This window comes from Larimichthys crocea, chromosome XVI (assembly GCF_000972845.2).
Source record: "Larimichthys crocea isolate SSNF chromosome XVI, L_crocea_2.0, whole genome shotgun sequence".
NCBI classification, from domain to species: domain Eukaryota; kingdom Metazoa; phylum Chordata; class Actinopteri; family Sciaenidae; genus Larimichthys; species Larimichthys crocea.
This window is the reverse complement of record NC_040026.1, coordinates 21,915,596-21,941,138: the sequence shown is the minus strand read 5'-3', so window position 1 is coordinate 21,941,138 and position 25,543 is coordinate 21,915,596. Positions and strand designations below refer to the sequence as shown.

The 25,543-nt window shown below is 44.0% G+C and overlaps 3 protein-coding genes across 3 annotated transcripts; 2 read left to right on the top strand and 1 right to left on the bottom strand.

Moving 5' to 3' along the window:
- Positions 1-1,223: 1,223 nt before the first annotated feature.
- On the top strand, positions 1,224-4,282 carry ghrhr2 (growth hormone releasing hormone receptor 2). The gene is made up of 13 exons (XM_019277727.2): positions 1,224-1,646; positions 1,723-1,828; positions 1,895-2,002; positions 2,111-2,220; positions 2,289-2,386; positions 2,465-2,597; positions 3,010-3,163; positions 3,227-3,296; positions 3,364-3,430; positions 3,562-3,653; positions 3,729-3,858; positions 4,057-4,098; positions 4,170-4,282. The coding sequence occupies exons 1-13, from the start codon at positions 1,581-1,583 to the stop codon at positions 4,260-4,262; spliced, it is 1,269 nt and encodes a 422-aa protein (XP_019133272.1). The 5' UTR covers positions 1,224-1,580; the 3' UTR covers positions 4,263-4,282.
- Positions 4,283-5,290: 1,008 nt separating this feature from the next.
- Positions 5,291-12,047, top strand: LOC104937335 (S-adenosylmethionine synthase). Its single transcript, XM_010753543.3, has 9 exons — positions 5,291-5,568; positions 6,990-7,067; positions 7,546-7,668; positions 7,764-7,876; positions 8,102-8,245; positions 8,829-9,047; positions 9,255-9,437; positions 9,699-9,832; positions 10,046-12,047. Exons 1-9 carry the CDS (start codon positions 5,478-5,480, stop codon positions 10,146-10,148), a joined length of 1,188 nt encoding a protein of 395 aa, XP_010751845.1. The 5' UTR covers positions 5,291-5,477; the 3' UTR covers positions 10,149-12,047.
- Positions 11,890-24,850, bottom strand: LOC104937336 (transmembrane protein 150A). The gene is made up of 8 exons (XM_010753544.3): positions 24,603-24,850; positions 23,732-23,805; positions 22,105-22,152; positions 21,185-21,271; positions 19,651-19,718; positions 17,495-17,622; positions 13,331-13,508; positions 11,890-12,846 (listed from the first exon to the last, which is right to left on the bottom strand). Exons 2-8 carry the CDS (start codon positions 23,794-23,796, stop codon positions 12,584-12,586), a joined length of 837 nt encoding a protein of 278 aa, XP_010751846.2. The 5' UTR covers positions 23,797-23,805; positions 24,603-24,850; the 3' UTR covers positions 11,890-12,583.
- Positions 24,851-25,543: the final 693 nt, after the last annotated feature.

Below are 25,543 nucleotides of genomic sequence, written 5' to 3'. Positions count from 1 at the left end.
AGACTGACTCACTTCTGGAGCCAGCCTCAAGTGGACGTTTGAGGAACTGCAGGTTGTGATATTGACTTTATTCCTCAGCTATAAATACTAAAGTATTCCCCTTTAATTAAAGTCTTAAATAGCTTCAGTGAAGAGCTGTGTGATACTCACAGATCAGCTGACGGGGAAATAAAGAGTATTTTCCTGAACATGCAGTGATTGTGTGAGAGACTGAACAGAAGCTACAGTAACAGTTGAGTGTGGTCGGCACACAAAGGTCGAGTCTTGGAGTCTTGGCACATTAAACAAGTGGAGGCCTGGGGGCCTGAACAGTGTGCCCAGTGTCCCTCCTCTTTCACTGGCCTCCCTGTGGCCTCTCACTATCACACACCGAGTGCCAACTTTTACACCAAGTCGAGAAACCATTCAGCCCCGGAAAACAGCAGTGGAATGACTGACGGTCAGATGTGTTTGTGAGAGTCTTTGTGCCCTCTGTCTTTCTCTGCTTTTGGAAACCCGCCCGGTACAACAGCTGTCACTAGCTGTGTGGCTGAGGATGATTGGATTTATCCCGTGGAGGGAGTTCACTGCAGGCCAGGTGCTGCCGTGGAATCCTTCTCAGGCTTAAAATCTCCCTTTAAATCCTCGTGTGGTCAGCAGGCTGTTACCTGGAGGAGACGTCTCAGCCTTTCCATGCACATCACGGGGGGTGGAGGTTAAGATGGAGGTTTCAAGTTTGCAGGTTTTACATGTGAAAGGAAAAGTTTGACATGTTGAGCGAGTTAGATTAACCCTATCAGTCATGTGGGGAAAGGCCGGGCTCCTAAATAAACATCTATAAACCACAGGGTCGAATATATTTATTATGTATTTCATTTACTTTAAAGAATCAGTGATGGTGAACTGCCTGTTCACAGTGAAGGCTGGTGGCTGACAGCAGATTCAGATCAGGAGTTTTCTGGATCTTCAGGCTCCTCTGTCTTTAAAAACCTAAAGACTGACTGACCGTCTGCATCACTCACAAATGCAGTGAAGTAAAAAAGTGGAATATTTTTCTCTGAGGTCAAATATAGTGAAAGTATAACGTTTCATAAAATGGAAATATTCAAGTAAAGTACCATGCATTTGTAGTAGTGTGAACTCAAACACTAGAGGGAGACACTGCAGCATCCCTGGCCTCCTCCTCCTCTGACCGACAGCCGTGATGTTTAACAGAAAGATCTGGATGTTTGAAAGAGATTTGAAATCCAACAGTCGGAGATGATGCTGCTGTCACTCTCCTCCGTCAGCACCTCCTGCAGGTTTGCTCCATGTTTTCTGGTTGAATCTTTCAGAAAGCTCCAGCTGTGGGTGTGTTTGTCTTTTAAAGCGACATCAAATAAAAGAACTCCACTTAATGCACATGTTTAACACTGAGCCGACCTGTTTGGACCTTAAAGACTCAAACCATCATGTCAACAGTGTGCAGCATGAATTATACATGCAGGGACTTAAAGACCTCCTCCTGCTGCTGGCATGGAGCTGCCCAGGTGAGGACAGAGATGTTTGTTCAGTCGTCTCATGCAAACCTCAGACACAAGAAGAAGTGAGCGGACACTTTAATGACTGAAACCATGAACTTCAGTCTGACTGCTGCTGTTTGCATCCTGATCATCACACGGTGCACGGTGAGTTATTACATTCTTTTATGTATTTGTGTCTCTTTTAGTTTAGATTGATGCAAAGTCTTTGTGTGTCTGTCAGGTGACGTCGACTCATCCTGAATGTTCGATTATTCTTCATCTACAAAAGAAGGAGGACGAGTGTAAGCTGAGGATGAACGCTGCAGCATCACTTAACACCACAGCAGGTAGCTGTTCCTCTGGATTCATACAGACACATCATCCAAACATGCTGATGCTGCTTTTATTTGAAGGTTGTGTGATGGAGTGGGATGGAGTGAGCTGTTGGCCGGCTGTCTCAGAAGGAGACGTCGTCTCCGTCCACTGTCCTCTGCCGCTGCTGAAGCCTGGAAGTCCTCCAGGTAAACATCTGTCCAACCATCAGTCTGCACAGAAACTACACTCCTTTCAGATTAGTGTAGAGGATCTGTTTGAGGTTTCAGCTGCAGTTTGAAGTCTGTCCTTCACAGTTCTGATCTCACGGAGGTGCACAGTCCGAGGATGGAGTAAACCAAGCGTGCCGTATTATGAAGCCTGTTACTACGAGGCTTTTGATGGAGATGAAGACATGGGCACAGAGGTACAGTAGATACAAAGGTCAAAGTTCTTTATGCTTTAAACTGTTAAATATTTCCTGTTTGTCTCCAGAAAAGATACTTCGACACCCTGAGGTTGATCTACAGCGTTGGGTATGGAGTGTCTCTGGCCGCTCTCCTCGTCGCTGCTCTGCTTTTCTGCTGCTTCAGGTCGGTTTCATTTCACATCAGAAAACTAAAGTTTGAACCTGTTTTCATTAAACCCTGTCCTCTCAACATTTCTCTCAGGAAGCTGCTCTGCAGGCGTAACTGCATCCACCTCAACCTGTTTGTGACGTTCATGCTCAGAAGTCTGTCTGTGTTCATCAAAGATTCAGTGCTGTTTGCAGACCAGAGCACAGACCACTGCACCGTGTCCTCAGTAAGGCACCAGTCAACACTGCGGGTTCTTATTTTGTGATGAATCAGTTCATCATTTATTCATTCAACATGTCGAACGACTGTGAAGATGGCGTCTTTAAACGTCTTGTCCTGTTTGAGAAAGTTATTCAGTTTAATATCATATTAAACAGACGAAGTCTGCTCGATAAGGACTGAAATAATTCATCAGTTATCCGTTATGTTTTGTTGATTAACTAACTGATTAATCGACCAATCGTCTCAGCTCTGAAACAATAGAATAAGAATCAAACTTTAATGCAGAATGAATCTGAAGCAGATTCTTTAAATATATGTTGATTTGTTCGGGGACGTCTTCAGCCCTCGTCCTGTCTCTGAACTCAAATGTCTCGTGACGTCTCTGACGTGAAGTCGTGTCCTCTGTGTCGTCTCAGCCTCAGTGCAAAGCAGCTGTGACCTTCTTCCACTTCTGCGTCTTGTCTAACTTCTCGTGGTTGCTCGTGGAGGGTCTGTACCTGCAGACTCTGCTGCTCTTCACCGTCACTCAGACCAGGACGCTCTTCTGGATCCACGCCACCGTCGGCTGGGGTACGGCGTGTGTTCACGTGTGTTTGTGTCCGTTCACGTGTTGGTCTTGATTGGATTTGTCTGATTTTGTAGGAACTCCGTCAGTGGCCGTTGTGGTCTGGGCCCTGATGAAGAAACAGCTCGACGATGAAGGGTGAGTGAAATGTTTTGTGTGTTTTTCAGATTTTCATGTTAACGATGTTAATGTTTGGTATGTGCAGGTGTTGGGACAACCTGGAGAGCCGCCTATGGTGGATCATCAAGACTCCCATTCTGCTCTCCATCTTTGTAAGCACTCAGCTTCTTCACCTCAACAAAACTCAAGAGGAGACTTTGACTTTAACCGTCTCCTCATAGCAGCTTGTAGGTCTGAGCATCATCCAAACAGGAAACAGTTTGGTGTGTGATGTGATCCACAGATGAACTTCCTGATCTTCCTGAACATCAGTCGGATCATCGCTCAGAAGTCAAAGGCCACACGCGTGAACCAAAATGAGCCACACCTGTACAGGTACGTCTCCATACACACACCTGCTGTCTCTCTACCTGTCGGTCTTTGACCTTCGTCTCCTGTCGTCTGCTGCAGGAGACTCGTCCGATCCACCCTGCTCCTCATCCCTCTGTTCGGCCTTCACTACGTGGTGTTTGCACTGTTTCCAGAACATGTCGGCGTCCGGCCTCGACTCTGCTTTGAATTAGTTTTCGGCTCCTTCCAGGTAACAGATCTGCCACACCGCCGACTCAAAGAGAGATACATCGACTGAATTATCAGCAGCAGATGTCAGGACATTATTAAAGTTTAATAATAACAATAATCGTCATCAAATAGTAAAAACTGGATGTTTAACCAAAACTCAAACACACTCATCAACTCATTGATGAACTGACTGACATGATTCTTCATGTCGCTCCAGGGTTTCCTTGTTGCTCTGCTGTACTGCTTTCTGAATGAAGAGGTAAGCTGCGTCTGTCAAAATTAGCAACATTAAAAAAAAAAGTCAAAAATAAATCATTGTTTGTTTTTCAGGTCCGAAAAGAAATCCAGAGGGCGCTGAGAAGACGGTGGCCTGAGACTAACACGAACGCCGTCAACCTTCCAGCTCAGGAGGACGTCCCCTGAAGTCCAAACACAGACAGACTTCACGTCACAGTTTGTCTTTATTAAAAGATGTTTTTGTTTTTAATATTTTTGCACTTCAGAAAAAAAAATCACATTTCATGTTCGTGCTCCACTTACAGCGTTCTCTGTTTGAATTGTAAGTTCAGTAAATAAATAAATAAATAAATATGGTGACTTGTTGTGTTTCCAAATGTTTCTTATGTTGTCTGTCATGAAATAATAATAAATGAATAATAATATTTTCACTGCAGCGAAATCATCTCTGAAGATAAACGAATGTGTGATGAGTGTTTCTGCGTCAGGCTGACATCTTGTGTTCAGCACATCAAAATACAAATCTCCTTTTCTTTCTTCCAAAGATCTTTTTATGGATCAGATTTCAGTTTTTTTGCGACTGCTGTAGTTTCTCCTTCATGCTAGAAAGAAGCGAGGGGTCGCAATCAGCAACTACACCACTAGATGTCATTAAATCCTCCACACTGGACCTCCAGCTCACGCAGAGCTTGTCCAAGTGTTTCCATTTATAGCTGCATAAAAAGCTGCAGTTTTATTAAATGAAATGAAAGCAGGTCTGACAGGAGACCTGGGTTCACGTGTTCACTGCATCAGCTCATGTCTGAGCTCTGACTCTCTGTGCAAACAGCCACAGACGCCCCATCGGAGCCCTCAGGGGCCCCCAGGTACAAAGAAACAAAGAGCAGGCATGAATGAATCTGCCGAGGAGCTTCAAAGTGAGCGTCCGATGAAATCAACACTCTGCTGACTGATTCAAGACAACGAGTCGGGACTTTTGGAGGGATCTGAGTCCGATGAGTCGAGTTTCTGACAGAGCGGGAACATTCAGCACGAGAGGACTTTTAAAAAAAGAGTCTCCAAGAAGAAGAAGCAGAAAAAAAAGTGAGCCCACCCTCCCCATTCTCGCCTCTGAATGGTCTAACCCGCCGGTTCACATGGTGCCCTCCCCCCATGTGAGTGTGTATGTTGTCTTTGCCTTATATAGTGCAGAGTTATCCTGCTGCTTTGCCTTGGGACTGTGAGGTTGGACCGCAGCTGAAGCCTGCCACACAATCTGTCCGTCTGTGTCATCCTGGTTCTGATCACAAACACAAGGACGCTTTTTCTTTTTGTGCTCAGACAGCTTCTGCTCCACAGTCATCACTGCTCCGCTCTCTATCCAGTCCACAGTGTGTTTCAGGCACCTTTGAAAGCGACAAAATGAATGGCACCATGGATGGGAGCTACGACAACGCTCCTCAAGATGGGTCCTTCATGTTTACCTCTGAGTCTGTGGGAGAGGGGCATCCTGGTGAGTAGAGGACTCCCTCTCCATGCTGCATTTCACCTGCTGCAGATAATGAATGAGGAGTGTGATGTTTCAGTGATCATTGATGACTTTGAGGAATGTGCAGAATCCTGAGCGTTGCATGGAGGCACTGTTGCAGAAAGAAGTGGTTTGAGGAGGCACGCAGCACTGATTTGAGCTGCGATTTCTATTTTTTAGACTGTGCAGACATGAGGCCACTTTTTAAAACTTGTTCTAGTAAATTATGAAAAACAAACTAAACAAAAGCTGCAGCAGAAGTTCATCTTAAAAATGCATGTTCAGCTGCTGCTTCTGAAAAGTTGTGTCAGCTGAACTTATGTTGAATAATTAGTTCAAAGTTGTCTCGTGAGTTTTAGTTACGCTGCTGATTCATCTGACTTGACAGCTGCTCCTGTAGCAGAGTTTGTGTGAAGGAAACATGCAGCAGTTCTTCTCAACACCAAACACTCGACGTACTTACCTAGAAGTCTGGTTCCACGTATACCGAGGAAACGCGGCACTCGATCTTCCCAGAAGACGTTCCAGCTGCAGCTGAACTGATCGTTCTGATTCACATCAGTCCGTCTGTTGCACGCTTTCTTCTGTAACTTCACGTTGATGAACAATATCATTTCATGAAGCCCAGGCACTCACCGTTAGAAAGAACTGGCAGGTTCCAAAGCTAGAACATGGTTAACACACACATCTCACATGTGGAGACACAAACTTATTCACAGAGGGTGAATAAATCAACATCAGCCTGAAACACAGCGTGCTGAGACAGTTCATAACAAAGATCAGAAATCATTCATTCAGTTTCTTTGACACACGGGAAGCCAGCGCAAAGATCTGAGAACCGGACTCATGTGACGTTGACATTTAACTCGGTATGTACACCATGTATCATCACACACAGAGGCGGTGAAGAGCTTCTGTGTGTGCAGGCAGCACTTAACATGCAGATCATTATTTATCTGGTTTATGAAATTAAAACGAATTACACATAATAAGGTTTTTTGTTTTTACGCCTCCTTCTCCAGGAGTATTGACATTAACAGCAAAATGAAGTATCAACAGTAAAATTACTTAATCTATAAATCCAACCTGCTTTTATAAATGAAACAACTTATGGTCAAGGTTCATTTTTAATATTCTTTGAAGCAGTTACTAAACCTCCTTGGTGTGAAACGTGCTGCAGAAAGGCAAACTGAGTGTGTTTCAGTACAGTAGATGAATGAGCTGCTGGTGTTACAGTCACATGGCACGTGTTCACCGAGCCAAAGCTATTCATAGGCCCGTATCTCCTAATATGAATGATGTGTAGTACTGTGACATGTGATATTTTCAGAAGTTCACACGAGGAAACCACCCACGCACACACATAGCACTTCAGATTATCGATGTATTTAAATCTTGTTTTCCAGATAAGATATGTGACCAGATCAGTGACGCCGTGCTGGACGCTCACCTGAAGCAGGACCCTGATGCCAAAGTGGCTTGTGGTGAGTATCAAGGTGTTTTCCCTTTAGGATGCTGCAGAGCACCGAAAGCACTCACAACATTTGTGTTATTCTTATGATCAGTACTAACACCAGTCGCCTGGAAGTCATACAGATATCTTCACCACAGATGTAGGCACCAGCTGCAGTAGTAGACTAATAACATACATACATCTATCCATTATCTTTAACCACATATCCTCATCAGGGTCACAGGGGCTGCAGCAAACTGACCCCGGACGTCTTAGGTCGTTTTAGAATATGACCTGGAGACAAACAAGCATTCATGCTCACATTCACAGTCTTTGGACTGTGTGATCAAAGCACCACCTCCTCTCTGGGTCCCCTTATCATCCTGCATGGCTTCTATGCAGATGACACTCAGCTCTATCTGTCACTTCCACCTGATGACCTCTTCTCTGTCTCTGCACGGGTCTCTGAATGTCTCTGCATACCACGTCTTCTTCTGTGTGTCAAACAGAGACGGTGTGTAAGACCGGCATGGTGCTGCTTTGTGGTGAGATCACGTCCCGGGCCAACGTGGACTATCAGACGGTGGTGAGAGACACTATCCGAGATATCGGCTATGACAACTCAGACAAAGGTGAGAGGATGTTCTGAGCTCACGTCTGAACCAAACATCATGACATCAGTTCATTCTGCATGTCTCCTCCTCGCTGTCTCTGTCTGTCCGTCCAGGCTTTGATTATAAAACCTGTAACGTGCTGGTGGCTCTCGAGCAGCAGTCCCCCGACATCGCACAGGGAGTTCATATCGATCGTCAGGAGAGTGACATCGGAGCTGGAGACCAGGTCATCTGCAAACACAACACAACCAATCCTGTCTGTGTTATGAACGTCTGAAGAGACGGAAACAATAGAATCAAAGTTAACTTAGACATGGGATCATTTACTTATGTATTCAAGTAAAAGAACAAAAGTGTCAACATCCAAATATACTTCAAATATTAAATAATGTACCTCACTATGAATAAGACATCAATGACGACATCATTCATGTTGGTTCTGTGTCCACAGGGTCTGATGTTTGGATACGCCACAGATGAAACAGAGGAGTGTATGCCGCTCACCGTCGTCCTCGCCCACAAACTCAATGCCAAGATGGCTGAACTGAGACGTAACGGGACCGTCCCCTGGCTCCGCCCGGATTCGAAGACACAGGTGGCGTCCACACACACAAACATCCCTAAAATGTGCCGATAGAGTTCTGTCATTTATATTTAAACATCACAATTAAAGATCTCTGCAACGAGCTGCTATGATATAATCTGAACACACACCAGACTTACACTGGTGTTGTCTTTAAGTTCTTCTCCAGCCGATGGGCCTCGCTGTGTTTCTACTGTAGTTGTTCACTTGTATGTCAGCGATAGTGACCTCCAGAATGTGCTTACCAGCAGACCTCAAGCAGAGCACGCTGGTATGCAACATCTGAGCTGGGAGACAACTTTCCAATAACACCCCCAACAGTTTCAGCCTCTGCACATATCACTTGTTGAGCTCACTGCACACGTTGGCTCTCTGTGGATGTGGGAACGTTAAAGGTTGGAGTATATCTCCCCATGTTTGTGTTTTAAGTGACTGATCTGCAGAAATGAGGTCACGGTCCGATGGAGCCAACACTTTTTGAGTTTCTTGTGTTGTGGAACACACTTTACATGCCTTACCACATTAATTCTACCCTAATTTAGCCATCAGGTGAATTAAATATCAATAAATATGTTCTCCTCCATCTTCTCTCCAGGTGACGGTTCATTACACCCAAGAGAACGGAGCAGTGATCCCAAAGAGGGTTCACACTGTGGTCATCTCAGTGCAGCATGATGACTATGTGGACCTGGAGGAGCAGAAGAGGGTCCTGAAGGAGAAGATCATCAAGGCTGTGGTCCCCTCAAAGTACCTGGACGAGGACACCATCTATCACCTGCAGCCCAGTGGGCGCTTCGTGATCGGTGGCCCACAGGTGAAGCAGTGACCACGGCAACATGATAAATATAATAAAACAGTATTATTATTGTAAAGATTCAATCCAGACTGTGATCAAGTTATGTTAAATTGTTTATGCAGCTGCACATTATTATAAATAACCTTATATATATATATATATATATTTAAAATCCACGATTCTTGCAGAGGCATTGTAAAAAACATTTGTGTGATTCTCCGTCAGGGTGATGCCGGGGTGACGGGCAGGAAGATCATCGTCGACACATACGGTGGTTGGGGGGCTCACGGCGGTGGAGCTTTCTCTGGGAAGGACTACACCAAGGTGGACCGCTCGGCCGCCTACGCCGCCCGCTGGGTGGCAAAGTCTCTGGTGAAGGCCAAACTGTGCAGGAGGGTTCTGGTGCAGGTCAGATCACTTTACAACAAGATCAACCTTTCACCTTATACTACAGCTTATATTTCACTGAACACCATCACTCATGTATCGGTATGGCTTTTTATTGTTTGCATAGACTGTGCTGCACTTCTGTCACTTTACTTTGTGTTTGTGTCTCTGAAACAACACGAACTAAACACGTGAAAAAAAGAACTAAACCAGAAACCCAAAACTTTGACATGGAAGCTGCACATGGTTTTGAACGGAGGTGATCTTGTTTTGTATTTTCAGGTGGCGTACGCCATCGGAGTCGCCCACCCGCTGTCCATCTCCCTGTTCACCTACGGCTCCTCTCAGAAGAGCGAGAAGGAGCTGCTGCAGATCGTCAATAAAAACTTTGACCTCAGACCCGGCGTCATCGTCAGGTCAGCGGTGCACTGATAAACCTGTATCTGCTTTGGTGTGCCACATGTCTAACACATTTAGATCTAGATCTTTCACCTGTAAGTTACTACAGTTTTCGTGTCATACCTGTTAATCGTTAATTGTTTAATTGAACTTTTTAAGGACATTTACTGTGTTGAATGTAGAGAAACCTTAACTTGGACTTCTTAACTCGAGGTGTTGTTGTGCTGCAGAAACCTGGACCTGAAGAGACCAATCTACCAGAAGACGGCCTGCTATGGACACTTTGGCAGGAAGGAGTTCCCCTGGGAGGTCCCGAAGAACCTCAACTTCTAGAGTGTGTTTGTATCAGTGTGTATGTGTGTGTGTGTGAGAGAGTGTGTGTGTGTGATGTATAGATAGCCCCTCGTATTCCTGTAACCCAGTATGAGAGTGGCAGCTGGGAGGGTATGAAGGGATGGTCAGGGTGGGTGCAGATAATCGGTGGTCATTGGACGGAGGGAGAGGCTTCATCTGTACTTTATGACTTCGTAGCCCCCCAACAGAAACCTGAAATATGAGCTATTCGGTATTTTTGTCCCAGAGGTACAGTGTACAGTCACATGCCTGCAGAGTTACTCAGAGACTATTTGGCTTTTCTGTCCAGAAATAAGTGAATGACCAAATTTTAAAGGGAGAGCAGAGTGTCAGAGGCTTTAGTGTTACTGTGGACGATCTAAAACCCTTAAAGATCTCATTACCTGTTTCTCATCAAGTGCTTCGTTAAGACACAAAACGACTCATTAAGATGAGTTCAAGACATACAGCAGATATCCCAAAGAAATGTGAGTGAGTGAATGTTTAACTGTGTTTTTATATGATAGACGTGTGTCTGCCTTTAAAGCTCTTAAACTACAACAACAAACTTTTATTCTTCTACATATTTTATCTTCTCCAAAGCCACGTCCGAGGTCCATGTACGAGACTGAAATATTATCTCCTCAGTTCTATATGATCTTATTTGATCTGCTGATACTCGATCACACAAGAACCACCAGAAGTTTTAAAGGTTAGTGACTTCTGTTGTTGTTGTTGTCAGTATTCAGATGGTAAATAGTCGGCTCAAACTATGGCACGTGTACCACTGGTGGTATACAACGTCCCTCTAGTGGTCTGTGGAGGAATCTGAACTATCTTTTTAAAATCAAATGAGACAAAGTTCTTAATGAAAATAAACTATAAACTTTTAATTTCCTGTAATATTTTGTTTTGTTTCAGCCTCTGGTTCTTGAACCGGTTCAACAATCAATTATCTTGTTATTAGGAATGATTAGGAATAAACCTGCCTCCTGTAGCTGACATTCAGTACAAACTTTAGAAACATACATTTATATATTTTTTTCTTGTTTGAGATGAAAGCCTGAAGTTTCAATGTCTTCAAGACCGGCAGAAGAAAAAGTCTTAAATATCAGTGACTCATAATTAGTGAATCATGAAGTCTTCCCAACATTTTTTTTTATATAATAGAAATCTGTCGCTGCAGCTTTTAGTGATAATCTGGATAATCTGAGGTCCACTGTGTCCGGTTAAGTTTTCAGTGCTGTTCAGTCACCTGAAAATAAGGTACATTTTTTGTCTCCGGGTCGACATGTTACAGTGGCCCAGAAAGGACAAAGTTTGTTTGTGTTTTAGTGTCTCTGACTGGGTTGTAGTCCACAACTACACCACTAGATGTCACTAGATCCAACACACTGGTCCTTAAGAAGTCTTACATTTGGTATAAGATGAAAGTCTTACTAGTTTTTAGAGTTTCAGAAGGAAACCATGTATACTGAACCTACAGTCATATTTCCTTCTTCTGGTTTGTTTCTTAAGTTTTAAAACATTTGGCACTGAAACTGTGAATCAAGACCAGCAGACGCCTGCAAAGCAAAGACGAGACGAGACGAATGAGTCACAGAATTGAACGTTTTCATCGACACGTGTCATTAATCCTGGAAAAATATGTAAATATGATCTTTGAACAATAAAACATTTTGACAAGAGGCTTCGGGATTTTTCTTTTAAGGTTGCATGTGAATGAAAAATAAGAAATCGTCTTTAATTTGTTCTCTGCAGTCTTTATTAAACGTTCTTGTAAAAGTATTTCTGTATAAGAACATCATCCTTACTAAAATAGCTTGGTCCCATTAAAAAAGGTAAAGACTGTCTTTGTTACTGAGAACAATGACACAAGGATTTTTTGGCAGAGTTGAAGTAAGATACAACAAAATATACAACAGAGCTTATCTGGGTAATATGAGACAGCCGTGTGGTCGTAAAGATATTTTCTGCTGATATTAACACTTAAAAAAACACGAGCATGGATCATTTTGAACACGAAAGTATGACAACAATAAATGAGATTATTCTTGGCACACGGTAACTTTCCATCTATTGTCAGAACTCTTCTTTTTTCTTCACCTTGCAAGTGAGGTAAAGAGCAGACGTGGATTATGTAACAAAACTTCCTGAGTAGAAAACAATACAGAGCTCAGTGTGTCGTGAAAACAAGCTGCTCTCTGCTCAGCGAGGAGCGACGTCTGAGTTCAGTCTGATAAGAGAGAATCAAACAAACAGCGAGGACTGTGTGTCGCCTTTGTGGTCAGAGAAGGCACTTACAACATTGTGCAATGGTTTGCAGTGTAGCCTGTGAATCCGTCTTTGGCTCTGTGCAATAGTGAGCGTGAGCATGTGCAGGATGCATGGGCCCATGTGGCACGCTTTGACCTCCAGAAGATGCTGCAGTTTGGTTACAGCATGGAGAAGCTCTCTGTCTGGTGGTGGTGGTGGTGGTGGTTGGAGCTACCGCCCACCTCCGCCTTGTGTTCAGAGGAGCTGGAGAAACTCTGCACTCCGCCTCCTCTGGACAGAACCATGAGGGTGTCCCCCGACATGCCCCCGAACTCGAAGACAAAAGTCCCGTAGAAGAGCATGATGAGCATGCAGTAGATCCACTCGAAGATGGCGGAGGCGTGCTGCAGGGCGAAGCTCTCCTGGCAGAAGAAAACTCCACCTGTGATCAGAAGTTAAGGAGGATCCAAACATCTTTAGGTTTCTTTATTTTTAATACATATGTTGAGTTAAGTAGTTAGTCGTGTTGTCAGTGGGGGAATATGACTAAATACATTTACTCAGGTCCTGTACTGAAGGTACATTTGAGGTATTTGTACTTGAGTCTACTTCTACTACACAACACCTCAGCACAGCATTTATCTGAGGGCGTTAGTGACTTTAAAGAGTTTATAAAAATAAAAAGATTTGTGTTGCTTCATGATGAGAAAACACTTCAGTATAAAGGAATACACTTACAGGCTGAGGGGCGTAAGACTGTTTTCTCTCCAGCAGGGGGATGTGTAACACAAAACACACAGCTCCACGAGATATAACGTGTTCTTTATGAAGGGATATTTTAGTCTTACAGCTCAAAACAAGAGAGGAAAACCTGTCAGTATTTAACTAAACTGAAACACAGAATTAGTTTCATGTTGGCAGGATACTGAGGACGAGGGCGATCAGTGCCAGCAGAGCCATCCCAACGCGGAGGTGACCGATCCGGTACTCCTCCTGGGTCTTGGCCAGCCTGTAAGTCAGAGCCGACTGAAGGCACACAAACAGCATGCTGGACGGGAAGGCCACTCCGGCACCGACGTAGTGGAGGACTTTGGCAAAATCCACCTAGGAAACAAACAAGCACTGAAAATCTTACACAGGTATCATCTAAGCTCAGAGTATGAGTAAGAATTATTTAGAAAGTAAGAAGACATTTACTTTTTGTGGCAGCAGTAATTCAGGGAAACTGTAATCAGACATAATCACTTGTTTCAGTTTCTTTTGTCACAGACTTATACCCAACATATACCAGTGTTGTAGTTAAGACAACCAAAACTGAGACCACACTGTATCGAGACCGAGACAACGCCGAGACTTTGATGGGTTGAAACCAACTCAAGATTAATACCAGGCAGGACGAGAACCCGTCCACGCTCTCTTTAATATAATCTGAGTCTTTGTGACCTCACACCGGCACTCTGGGTAATCACTGTTACAATATCATCTGCCAAAGAAAAGGTCACAGGACGGGATGATCTGCAGCGAGATGAGAGGGGAAGTGTAATGACAGCAGTTTCCAAAGGCAACAAGATCATCTCCATTATCATCTCTGACGCTGAGAGAGACCGCTGTGTCAGTCTGAACTGAGAAGGAACCCGTTACCGTAACGTACTCGTCAGTTTCAGCACCGCCACACAGAGGAAGTACACGTTCCCCGTGTTTATAATTTTATAAATACTTCCTCACACACATTTTCAAATGCAGCAACTGGTATGATGATTACACATCCTGAACATCACAGCTGTTTAAGGGATAAAATTACAGGGAAGAGACACAAAGAGCAAGCAGGCGTAGATTCTGCCTGATTTATGAGCGTGTGCCACATGAACCATGTTACAGCACAACGAGTGAAGAGATATGAAGTTTTACATCTTAGATCAACCTAGAAATAATGAAATTTGTCATGTCATGCTTTAGAAATAAACAGCATGTTGTGTGTCTGACAAGAAGCTAACAGCAGCTGAATAATGTTTAATGACATCGTTTAAATTAAAAAAGTTATATTTGTCATTCTTTAAGTTCCTTTATTTTACTTATGTTAAACTAAAGATTATTAAAGAGTAGGATCGTGGACGAAAATGAAACCACATACTTTGTAAATTTAATATTTTGGGGTGTTTTATTTAGACAAATCATTCAATTTGAAAAGGCTCTGGGAACTGTGATGCTGATGATTTTTCACAAGTAAGAATAAAATAAATCATCACCTGGATGATAAAGTTAATCTGCAGGTGATCACAGACGGGACAGGCACGCGATCAAAAACAGACAGGAAGTTGAAATGCAAGACACAAAATAAAACAGGAAACACAAAACAAACTCACACATACAGAATATATATTGTGTCAGACAGCGGGGAGTAAAAGAGTGTTGAAAGTGATCGAGCTGCTCAAACATACTCGATACGTCTCCTCTCATTGACTTCGTTCCTGAAACTCTGATTGAACATCAACACTTCATCCCAGAGACGTAAACATTTCGTGTGCGTGGCCATTTATCTCTAGTACGGCCTCCACGCCATGTTTACTCTGAGGCAAACACTGAGGTTCATTATGTAAGACTGAGCACGGACAGGGAGGAGAGCCGTGCAGCCAATCAGAAAGACCGGGAGGACCACCCTTAACTACTGGAGGGTGAACTGGATGATGATCCCTGAGGATGAACTGTGCACAGTGAAGTTAGACATGTAGAAACAGAGCAGGAGGAATCTGAGACGGCAGCTTCCAACTACACCACTGACCTCTGACCAGGCTAACACATGTTATCAAGACGGGGACCGGACCGGCCACCAGAACCAGAGCTGGGTCAGAGGGCAGTGTAACCGGGCTCAGCAGCTTCTACGGACATGATGGCAGAGGAGCAGAGAGTGAAGAGGACGCTGACGGAGGAAGCTAAGAAGAGAAAAGGAGAGAGTGAGCGAGCAAGAAGCTGCCGGACAAGAGTAAATGTGGGACTGACTTTTAGTGGTTGGTGAGAGCTTGGTGAAACAAAAGGCTGAAAGACAGACGCCGAGCTGGGCTGACTGCTGCTGGACTAGGCAGTGAGATCAGCTGCTGCTGGGTCTGGTTCTGGTTCTGGGCTGACTGCTGCTGGACTAGGCAGTGATATCAGCTGCTGCTGGGACCTGGCTTATGTGAAATTAAGTGTCTAAATATGAATTACAATACTTGAGTAAATGAACTTTTGCTCTGCCTGCACATACAGAAACACGTGTTCATCACCAGTTTTAAGACCGTCAGCGCCCGAGGCCATGAGAGCCGTACATAAATACCTGTGCAGAGGTCTGTCTGTACGTTCTGCATGTTCCTGTGCATCTACTGAAAACACATGCATGTACTAACATGTGCTGCAGCTCCTCTTCTCCAACAGCTACTTCAAACTGGTACAGTTACAAATCAGCACAAAGGGTGACCCTCACACTGAGCTGAGAACCTCCTGAAACTGGACACAGACACACAGCACAGCCAGCTCGTCCTGTTTTTAAGATCACACCGCCACAGAGAGGCTGCCAGACAATCTCCAGACTGAACAAACACAACTTCAAAAGAGATTTACTTGGAGGCTCTACAAAGTGCTGAGAGGCTGCAGGGCAGGAACACACCAGCACACACTGATCAGATTCAACACAGTCTATCATTCACGGGATCCAGACACTGAACCCACCTGATGGTCCACTGACGATAACTAACGAAGAACTTAAAGGGAACATTTGCTCATTTACATTCAGTCATCCAGCTTTTTATCCAAAGAGACAAACAAACAAAGGGAAACAGTCGGTGCACAGTGTGACGAGGACATGTCAGTGCAGCAGTCAGTACAGGGACAGATGTAGAGGGACAGATGTGTCATGTCCAGGTGGTGTTGTAGAGGAGGTCCTCTCTGAAGAGCTGGAGGTCTTCAGGAGGTCTGTGAAGGTAGAGAGGGACGCCCCTGATCTGTAGGAACTGGTAGGACGTTCCACCAACGGGGAACAACAGACAGAAAAGTTTGGACTGTCCTGAGCGTACGGGTGGCAGAGCCAGGAGGAGGTAACGGTAGAAGCGTTAGAGATCTGAGTTTAACCTGGACATGTTGAAGACCAGGACACGTTTTCCATCATCTCAAAGGGTTTCAAAGCAAACAGGAGTTGCTGATCCACGGCTGCCTCAGTAACTGACACTAGTTCAGATCTAGTTCTACAATAACACAAACAAACGAACCGATCAAGGCAGCGGTGGACCAACATCTTCTGTATAGACTGTATGTGTTCAGTCCATTTCATGGGCATTCCCATTAGAAACCATCCTCTGGGGCAAGTGTCTGACCTGCACCAGTGATCTGAGCTCAGAGGATCAGAGTGTGTTACCTCCACACTGTTTATGTTACATAGAGGCCACAGGGACCCTCTTTCAGTTGCCATGACAGCGACCTATAAATCCTGTACAGTCGTATCTAAGCAGGTCTGAACATGTGCAAAGTCTGTGTGAGGAGAAAGAGCATCAGACCGAGAATAAAGCAACATTTAAACCTTATAATTACACTAATAGGCAGACGAGGACAGAATGTCCCGCTGACTGTAATCAGATTACACCTGGGATACTCAAAGACTAAAATATCAAACATCCACAAAGAAACTGTGATTCACAATAGCCGGAGGCTGTGAGATAGCAATCTGTCTCTGTGAATGGAAACTGTGTAACTTTAGTTTCATTTAGAAAACAGAGCTGTTTTTGATTCAGTTTATGAAACTGCATCAGCATGAACTTTTTATTTTTCCACCAGTTTTTGGGACATTTTAGTGTCATAATCCCAATTTTCTCTTTTCTCTGCACTCCAATCTCTCAAAACCTGTAAACAGCAACTCTTTTCTATCAGTCAGACTACACGTGGCGGTCGGTAATCCAGCCTTGAGGTTGTGGCAGAAGTGCAGCTGTGATTATCTTATTTGATCAGTCTCATCATCATCAACACGACCAAACATCTACAGCAGAAGTCAGATGTCGTTATACAGACAGAATCCAGAACGTGTTGGATTATCTCTCCTGATTGTGAATGGTACAAACTGTGATTACCTGGAAGTTTCCCACCATGATGAGACCGGCAGCACAGATCCAGGCGGTGGACAGGCCGGCCGTGTTGAGGACACAGTTCTGGTGTTTCTCGATCACGTGAGCGTAACGCAGCAGAGCGATCAGCATCACTGGCAGAGGACGGAGGAGAGAGGAGGACACGTTTCATCATACATGCAAACTGTACTTCAGACGTTTATCGTCTTTCAGACTTTCTGCAACTTAACGGAAACAGAAAAACAAGCTGGAGGTGAAGTGTGTATGCTGCTGCATAGTTAACGTGCAGAGGAATAAAGAATGATTTCACTGCAGAGACCTTTATCCTCCTTTCAAACCGTGATGCTGCAGTTCTCTCATGCCGTTCACATCTGCTGCTCATCAGGCTACAAACTGTTTGGATGTTCGTGTTGTTCGCCCAGCGGTGAGCACAGTGCTCACTTTTTGATGCTCGAGTGTGCGCACAGATAAGACTCCTTGTTCTGGGTTTATCTGTGTGTTTCACCGGCCGCCGCACAGCGAGGGATCGACTTTCTGATCTTCTTGTCTCCGCCACACCTCCGAGTTAAACAAACCGCCTCATGGATGTAAGCTGGGTATTGTTTAGAGCACAGTAAAAAAAAAAAAAAAGGGAAAGCGTTTGATGTTGAGGAAATTTCCTGAGTTTGAGTTCGCACACAGCAGCAAATATTTTTCCAACACTTCACACTATGAACTTTTGTACGTTTCAGGGACACAACGTCCATCTTTATAGATTTCATTGATTCCTGCCTGACCCTTGACCTTTGTGGCTCTGCTGTATAGTGTGAACTGACTGTATAAATATAAAACGCCTCTTTGCCTGTGGTTGTGTAAAGCCCTGAGGAGAGGTGAACCGTGACAGGTTAACGAGCTCGTTTAACGTCCCCGAATTCCAACATTTTCTCAGAAGAAACAGCTGCTCTGTGAGAACACACACAACTTCAGTCACGTCGAGGTTTCACCATCTATTGCAACATAATCTGAATGTCTGACATCAAGGCAGAGATTACACAGACTGAAATAACCTCTCATACATCAGTAAAGTTTGGGAATGCTCGCCATGAAAACACTTCATACTGTTCTTAAGGAGCGCCTGGTGGTTGTTGAGAATATTAATTGTAATATTTCCCCTCAGCTGCCTTTGTGTTGAGGTAAGCCTACGTGATCAGCAGCACTTCACCAAACCCAGTTCCTCTGTCATCAAACAGTTTGTGTTGGTGAGAAACTCTGTCATCTGTTATCCAGTGATCACGTCTAGTCGAATGCAGCTCAGATTATGTTTAATATTTTAGAGGCTCCAGTGGTGATACAGCTTTAGTTTTAGACCAATGTCTCCTTGTAACTCTTCACCTTTCTTTGTGCTTCCAGCCTGTTTTGATGATCTATTCCAGCCTTATTAGTTTCACCTGTCCATGACCACCTGTGTCTCATCATGTGGTATTCATTTGTGTATTTAGTCCCTGGGTCTGGTTGAATAGTCTGTTTTGTTTGGGAAGGTTCCTCATTGAGTGGCATGAACTCGCAGTCGGCATGATAAGAGCTGTTTGAATTCTCTAAATGTAAAGGGAGCTTCAGAGTTTCCTTCTGTTCTGCAAGATCTGACATTAAATCAGGGCAGCTCAGTCTGCAGCCGCCTTAACGAGAAATAACAGTCGGCTCTGCAGCCTGCACAATGTCGCACTTGCACAAGTGATATAAAAGTTAAAGTCTCTGTAGACCGAAGCGTTCTGCAGTGAATGCCTGTGAATTCTCAGATTCCTGGCAAAGTTTTAATAAAGCAAACAGATGGAAAAAAAAAAAAAAATCAATATGTACCACGCTGCACACTGAGCAATGAACTCTGAGTCGACCACCCGAAATAGATGGTTGGAGTAGTTTAAGGAGCAGAACATCGTATTTGCCCTCGTGGTCAGAAGGTGAATGCTCATGAGACATTAAAACGCACCATTCATGGCATCCAGGACATTTTCCCCTCAGAGCGGGGCGGGAGGGGGCTGGCAGTGGACTCTGAACAGAGACTTGGCTGGAGTCTCTACAGCTGAGAAAACAAGCCTGAAAGTTTGGAGTGCACAGAGCCTCCTTCAGCCCAGAGCTGCATGATGGGTATTAAGATAAAACACACATGCACTGCTGATACTCACCCATGAAGGAGCCGGTGCTGCAGATGAGGCTGAAAAAGCAGCTCTCAGGTGGGAGAGTTCCACATTTACTGCAATGAAAACACAGAGGAGAGGAGGGGGTCATCAGTGCCGGCTGACCTCAGTGGGCTGAAGGCAAAGTTCAGTCAAGTTCCTGCAGAGTTCATATCAGATCCACGACCTCCACGAGGCCCCCCTCGTGGTTTTGTACTGATCTGCTCTTTCAGGCAGGAATTCCTTGAAAATAATCATGACAAATCAGCAAATGTGTTCTCACTTACTCTGTGGCATTAAAAGCACGCCAAGATTTCTCTTTGGAAAACAGTTCAGCGGAGAACGATCGACTCTATATGGGTGACGACAGTGAGGCGGGAGGTCGGGGAAAGAATGACTCTCAGGTTTTTATCTGCAGCATGAAGAACGTGGTGAAACTGAAACATGTGGACGTCTCGAGGAGTCGAGGTGAAGCTGCAGCGACACAAACCCATTGTTCATTCTCATCATTCTTGGCGTCCTGTTTACATTTCATGACTCAGCGTGGCGACGTTTCAAAGAGCGGCGAAGGATCCGCTACACGCAGCAAAAAGCTCGTCTTCCTGCCGAGGTGAAGAGGTCGACCCCCCCCACCACGACTGCAGTGTGGACCAGTTTATCCAAAGACACATCCACCAGAGGAAAAACAAGCTCTCTGTTTTCTGATTATTTTCATTCTTGATGAATCTTTTGAGATTCTGAGATGCTGAAATGAGAATTTTATCGATTAATCCACTAAATTATTGAACCTCTACCTCTACTGAAATGTTTTTCTTCACCCGGCAAAGTGTTCCTGAACAAGGCCTGTGGACATATTTGATACGGAACATTTGTCACATCTGTTATGAAGTGACGTCGACTTCTGTAAAGTGTTATATCCCTTTGTGCATCAATGTAGTTGACATGAATGGAAGTTAAATAAAGACTGTTCAGATTATTACTGTGGTTATACAAAGATTTTTCATCCTCTTTATTAGTTTCTGTTCTCATATCATCTCTTTGATTGATGAAATCCACGTTTCTGACAGAATTCAATCAGACGTCTTGTCACGTTAAAAGTGATTCCAAAATGTTCTGAGTGATCTATTGAGATTTCTGAGCGGAGACAGGACGACATTCACTGAGGTTTAGATTTCTCACTAATCACAGTCTGGACTGCATGTCGAGTAAAAAACTGATGTTTTTATGGTTACTGACTTATTCTTGTTTTTCTGTTTTGGGTTCAACAAAACTATAAAACTGAAAAAAAAAACCCCAGACTGAGCAGAGCGTAGAAACCACCGACCACAGCGAGGCATCCGATATCTGCGCTCACATCCTGCGTACAACAAAACACACTGCTGTGTATGAATGATATTTTTATTACTGTGAGTCAGTTTTGTTGTTGTTGTTGTTTTACAAACTGACAATGTGCCATTGTGTTGGTTCACCGAGGGTTAACATGCAGGAAGCAGACGTGGAGGTCCGCAGGTAAACACACACCTGCAGAGGTGGACTCACTGACCTGATGAGCGGGATGTTGTCCAGGGTGCAGCACAGGACCGGACTCCTCTGTAACGGAAGAGGCTCCTCACATGATGCATTATACAGCCTGTGAACACACACACACACACATACTGAAGAACAAATCCTCCATTTCAGGTCAAATTCTCACTTTTTTACAACTGTAGCTGCTGTTAGCTCATGTTAGTCTGTTAGTCGGGTGCCTGGGTGCCACAGACGTTTGCTCTATCAGAGATAAATAGTGTTTGGATTCCTCTTCCTCCTCCCTTCTTACTCCCATACACACTCTTTACACATTCTCCCCTCATGTAAACATCTGCAGTACTTTATTTCTTTAACGTCCTCTCCCAGCTACAGCTCTCCACTCCTCCTCCATCTCATGCCTCCATGTGTTTAAATGAAGACGTGCCAGGAGGTGCTCGGACCTCGTTGATGTCGGTTGAGAAAAGATTCCTCGTGTAAAATGAGCACGCCATGAGCAATGAGCTGTTCCCGAATCGATGCTACATAATCTGAGAAAGTGTTGTTTTCCCCTCCACACGTCTCACCGGTTTCACAATGTGCATCTGCAAGTAATTATCACAATCAGTGGCACAGTAACAAGAGCAGGAGTACCCCCAGACTACCAAAGGAAAAACATGTTTTTCTGTCCACACGAGGAAACTTTTCTCCAGCTTTAAATCCAAAACACTGGCGTCCTATTCTCGTGCAGTCTTGGTCAAAGAGATGCGAGCTGTATAAAGCTGAAGGGAGATAAATCTCTGAGTCTGACGCCACGAGCGATCCCTTTGTGTTAAAGATGTGTAGTCAGAGCAGCGATTTAAGAGGCTGCCTACAAATATGGGTTTGCATTACAGTTATGGATTACATGCAGTAATATCAACACATCAGTCAGAGGGTGTGTGAGTGTGTGTGCTGTACCAGTTGTGCACGGGGCAGACATGCTGGTTGTACAGGGCCATCGCGTATCTGTGGAGTTAAAGCAGAATCATCGGTCAAAGAACTGAACAACAACAAATAAAGACTAATCTGTCATGCACGCACGCAGAAGCTGCCGGCTGTGTTTTAAACTGACGAGCTGCTGTTGCTTCTTGACATCTGTAAACTTCACAACGACCACATCCACACACACACACACACACTGTCTGACCGCAAGTCTGAGCTAATTCAACACACACAAATATACTGAGAATTACAAGGAGACAGAGCAGACGTGCAGAGTCTCCGACCTGCTGAGACTTGTTAGTCAGTTCATCACCTGAAATATCTCAACAACTGTTAAAAATGTCTGTGCAAACATTCATGCTCCCCTGCACATTCATTAAAGCTGAGTTAAAGTTTTCAAAACTTGGTTGGACATTCATGTTCCCCAGAGGATTGTTGGAATCCTAATGACTTCATCTACTTGGTGGATTTCCATAAAATGTTGTACAAACATTCATGATCCCCTGAGGATGAATCCTCCTGTTGTTGGTGAACCTCTGATTTTCTTTCTCTGCCCATATATACGATAGATATGTTTGCTTTAGTGAACTCTGACTCATATTGTCCAGCACTTTATCAGACTCGTCTTTAAAGGTCCAACGTGTCCGATGCAGAGGACATGGCACAGCTTATATCTGCATGTTTGTCTTTTAACTGTAGCCACATGTCAACAATCTTATCTGAGGCTTAAATATATCAAGACAAAACCAGTTTGAAGCACTGTAACGTCCAAGATACCAACAGAACAAGCTGCTGATACAAAAACTGAAAATGAAGTGATGGTCAAAGTGACTCTATCGATCGCTGATAACAACAGGACACAGAAGATCTGCCTCCACATGAATGTGACAGAGCGGATCACTTGAATGGATTGATCCACTCGCTCACACTGCTTTGGTTAAAGTGTAAAACATGCTACAGTTTGTTTCTGGGTCAGCCGCGGAGCAGAGCGTTCAAAGCCAACAGGTCTGCAGAGTGACGGAGGCATCGCTGACTCCGAAAGCTTTGGTGTGAAAACTTCTCACGCTCACTTTCCGAAGGTGTGAACGGCCTTTCACAAAAGGAGACTGTGTCAGCCGTCTCACACCGAGGAGAGAAAGGAAGACGGAGACAAAGGAAGCAGTGACACGGAAATCAACTCAGAGAAAAGACGTTAAGCTGATTTCTGTTTCACCAAAGCAAACCACAGATTTATGGATTTCAGCTGAAAATCAAAGTGAGCCAATGAAAGTGTCTCAGGCTGTGATGCCGTTTATGATTCTCCTACAAAGGCACTGGAGCACATCACCGGTGTACTGACGGTGTGACAGATGCTGGATGCCGTCATAAAAGCAGCTGTTGTCGTGTGAGGAGCTGCAGACGTGAGGGCCGAGAGGAATTCCAGCTCGACTCTTCACTGACAACAATCGTAGAATAAACAGCGCGGTGTTGCTCCCTTCTTCCAAAAAAGGAAACTTTCACATTCATGAACTTTGCACGTTCAGTCGAGGTCACCGTGATCGCTGCGGTGATAATAAGGAGCCCGACATTACATGTTGATGTTCATTTACTCTGAGGTACTTACACAACCCATATTCCAGTGATGGTGAAGACAGGCAGGCTGACAGGGAGGATCATCCACATCGACATGACGACCGCCTGCAAGCAAACACCAGTGTCATCAGAGACCTGAACCAGAACCACAGTTCAGAGGTTAAACAGAGGAACCAGCAAAGGTAGCAGGGACACAGCTGAACCCCTGAACCCGGCTCTGTATGTGTGATGACAGCAGCTAAATGAAACATTTAGGAAACAATGAAGGTCTTTTAAAAAGGGGGTTTAGGAGCTTGTGATGTGATAATAAAGAGCTGCCACTGATTATTATTTAAATCACTGAGTTATCTGAATATTATTATCTTGATTTGTCAGAAAACTACAAAAAGCCCAAATTACTGACACAGGGCGGCATCGACCTTCTCGTCCAGAACACAAATAAACTTCAAGGATGAATCTGGTGCTAAATTTAATGAATAAAAAGAAAAACTTTTGTTTATTCCACCAAGAACAATTGAAATCATTTTACTGGTCATCAAAGTCTGAGCACCTCATACAGTATATTCCTGTAAATAAGCAGAACAACAGGAGCAAGATGAATATCTGAGGAAATAAGTGACATTTTCCTGCAGTATCATGAGTTCATTCAGTTTCGTACTGTGAAAACTCAGTTTAAAACACAGGCTGGTGTTTTTTTCCATATTTGAGCATAGAAACGTTTCATCAAATGAAAGCTGTGATAAAATGAAGGTTTGCCAGTTTTCCTGTACATTAACAATCATCATCGTCACATTTGATGGTTTGACAGTTGAAGACAAGAAAGTTATTTTAACATGGTGAAGCTTTAAAGTCTCCTTCATCTACATGTATCTCACATGCACTGCATGCAGACCTGCTCCTACCTCTGGTTTGTTGGCTGGAGAGAAAAAGCTTCAGGCTCTGCTCCTCATCCCAGCTCAGCTCCTCCAAACTCGAGGAAAAGTTGCAGCAGAGTTTGAGCTCCTCATGGTCCAGATGTGACAGGGATGATGCAGATGTTTGTCACATCAGGATGAGGAGGTGTGGGCTCATGTTCGGGCTCCTCGCAGACTGACTGTCCTCTGTGTGCAGCTCGGATCAGGACCTTAAACTCCTCCCTGCGCTCACATGTTCTCTGACACTCTGTGCTGGCTTCAGTCTGATGTTTCTCCTGTTTCCATCTCGTTAGAGCTTCAGACTCGCAGTGTCTGGACTTATGTCTGCACGTGTTGTTGTTCTCGATCATTTTGTTCCTCGTCTGGTTCCTGGAAACAGATTTCACACCTCAGATCATATTTCATGTTTTTTTTATTCCTGAAAACTACTCCGATGTTTTCCAAGAAAGCGGATGTGATGCCTTCAAGTGCCAATTGGAAAGCTCGAGTTTGGCAGCGGGTGTGTGTGTGTGTGTGTGTGTGTGTGTGTGTGTGTGTGTGTGTGTGTGTGTGTGTGTGTGCATTTTCTGACAGCTGGAGTTAGTTCACAGTTTAAGAACAACAAGAAAATCAATGAGTTTAATCAAAGATTCAGATTAAAGAGGCTGAACTTTGTATTTTTTTTAATGTGTAATCATCTCTCAGTCTGATGACGTCATCAATCTATTTAAAAACTGATGTTAGAGTTTTAAATGAGCCGGTTCATGCTACACATGGATTATATTATCATTGTTATGAATGGATTATGATTACTGATGCATTAACATGCATGCAACGTGGAGATAGTTTTATAATAATCATAATTATTATTATATTAAGTGTAACATTGAAAGTATTGTTTGCTGTTCATCTTTTTTAATATTTATTTATTCCTTGGCTTTTAACCCAGC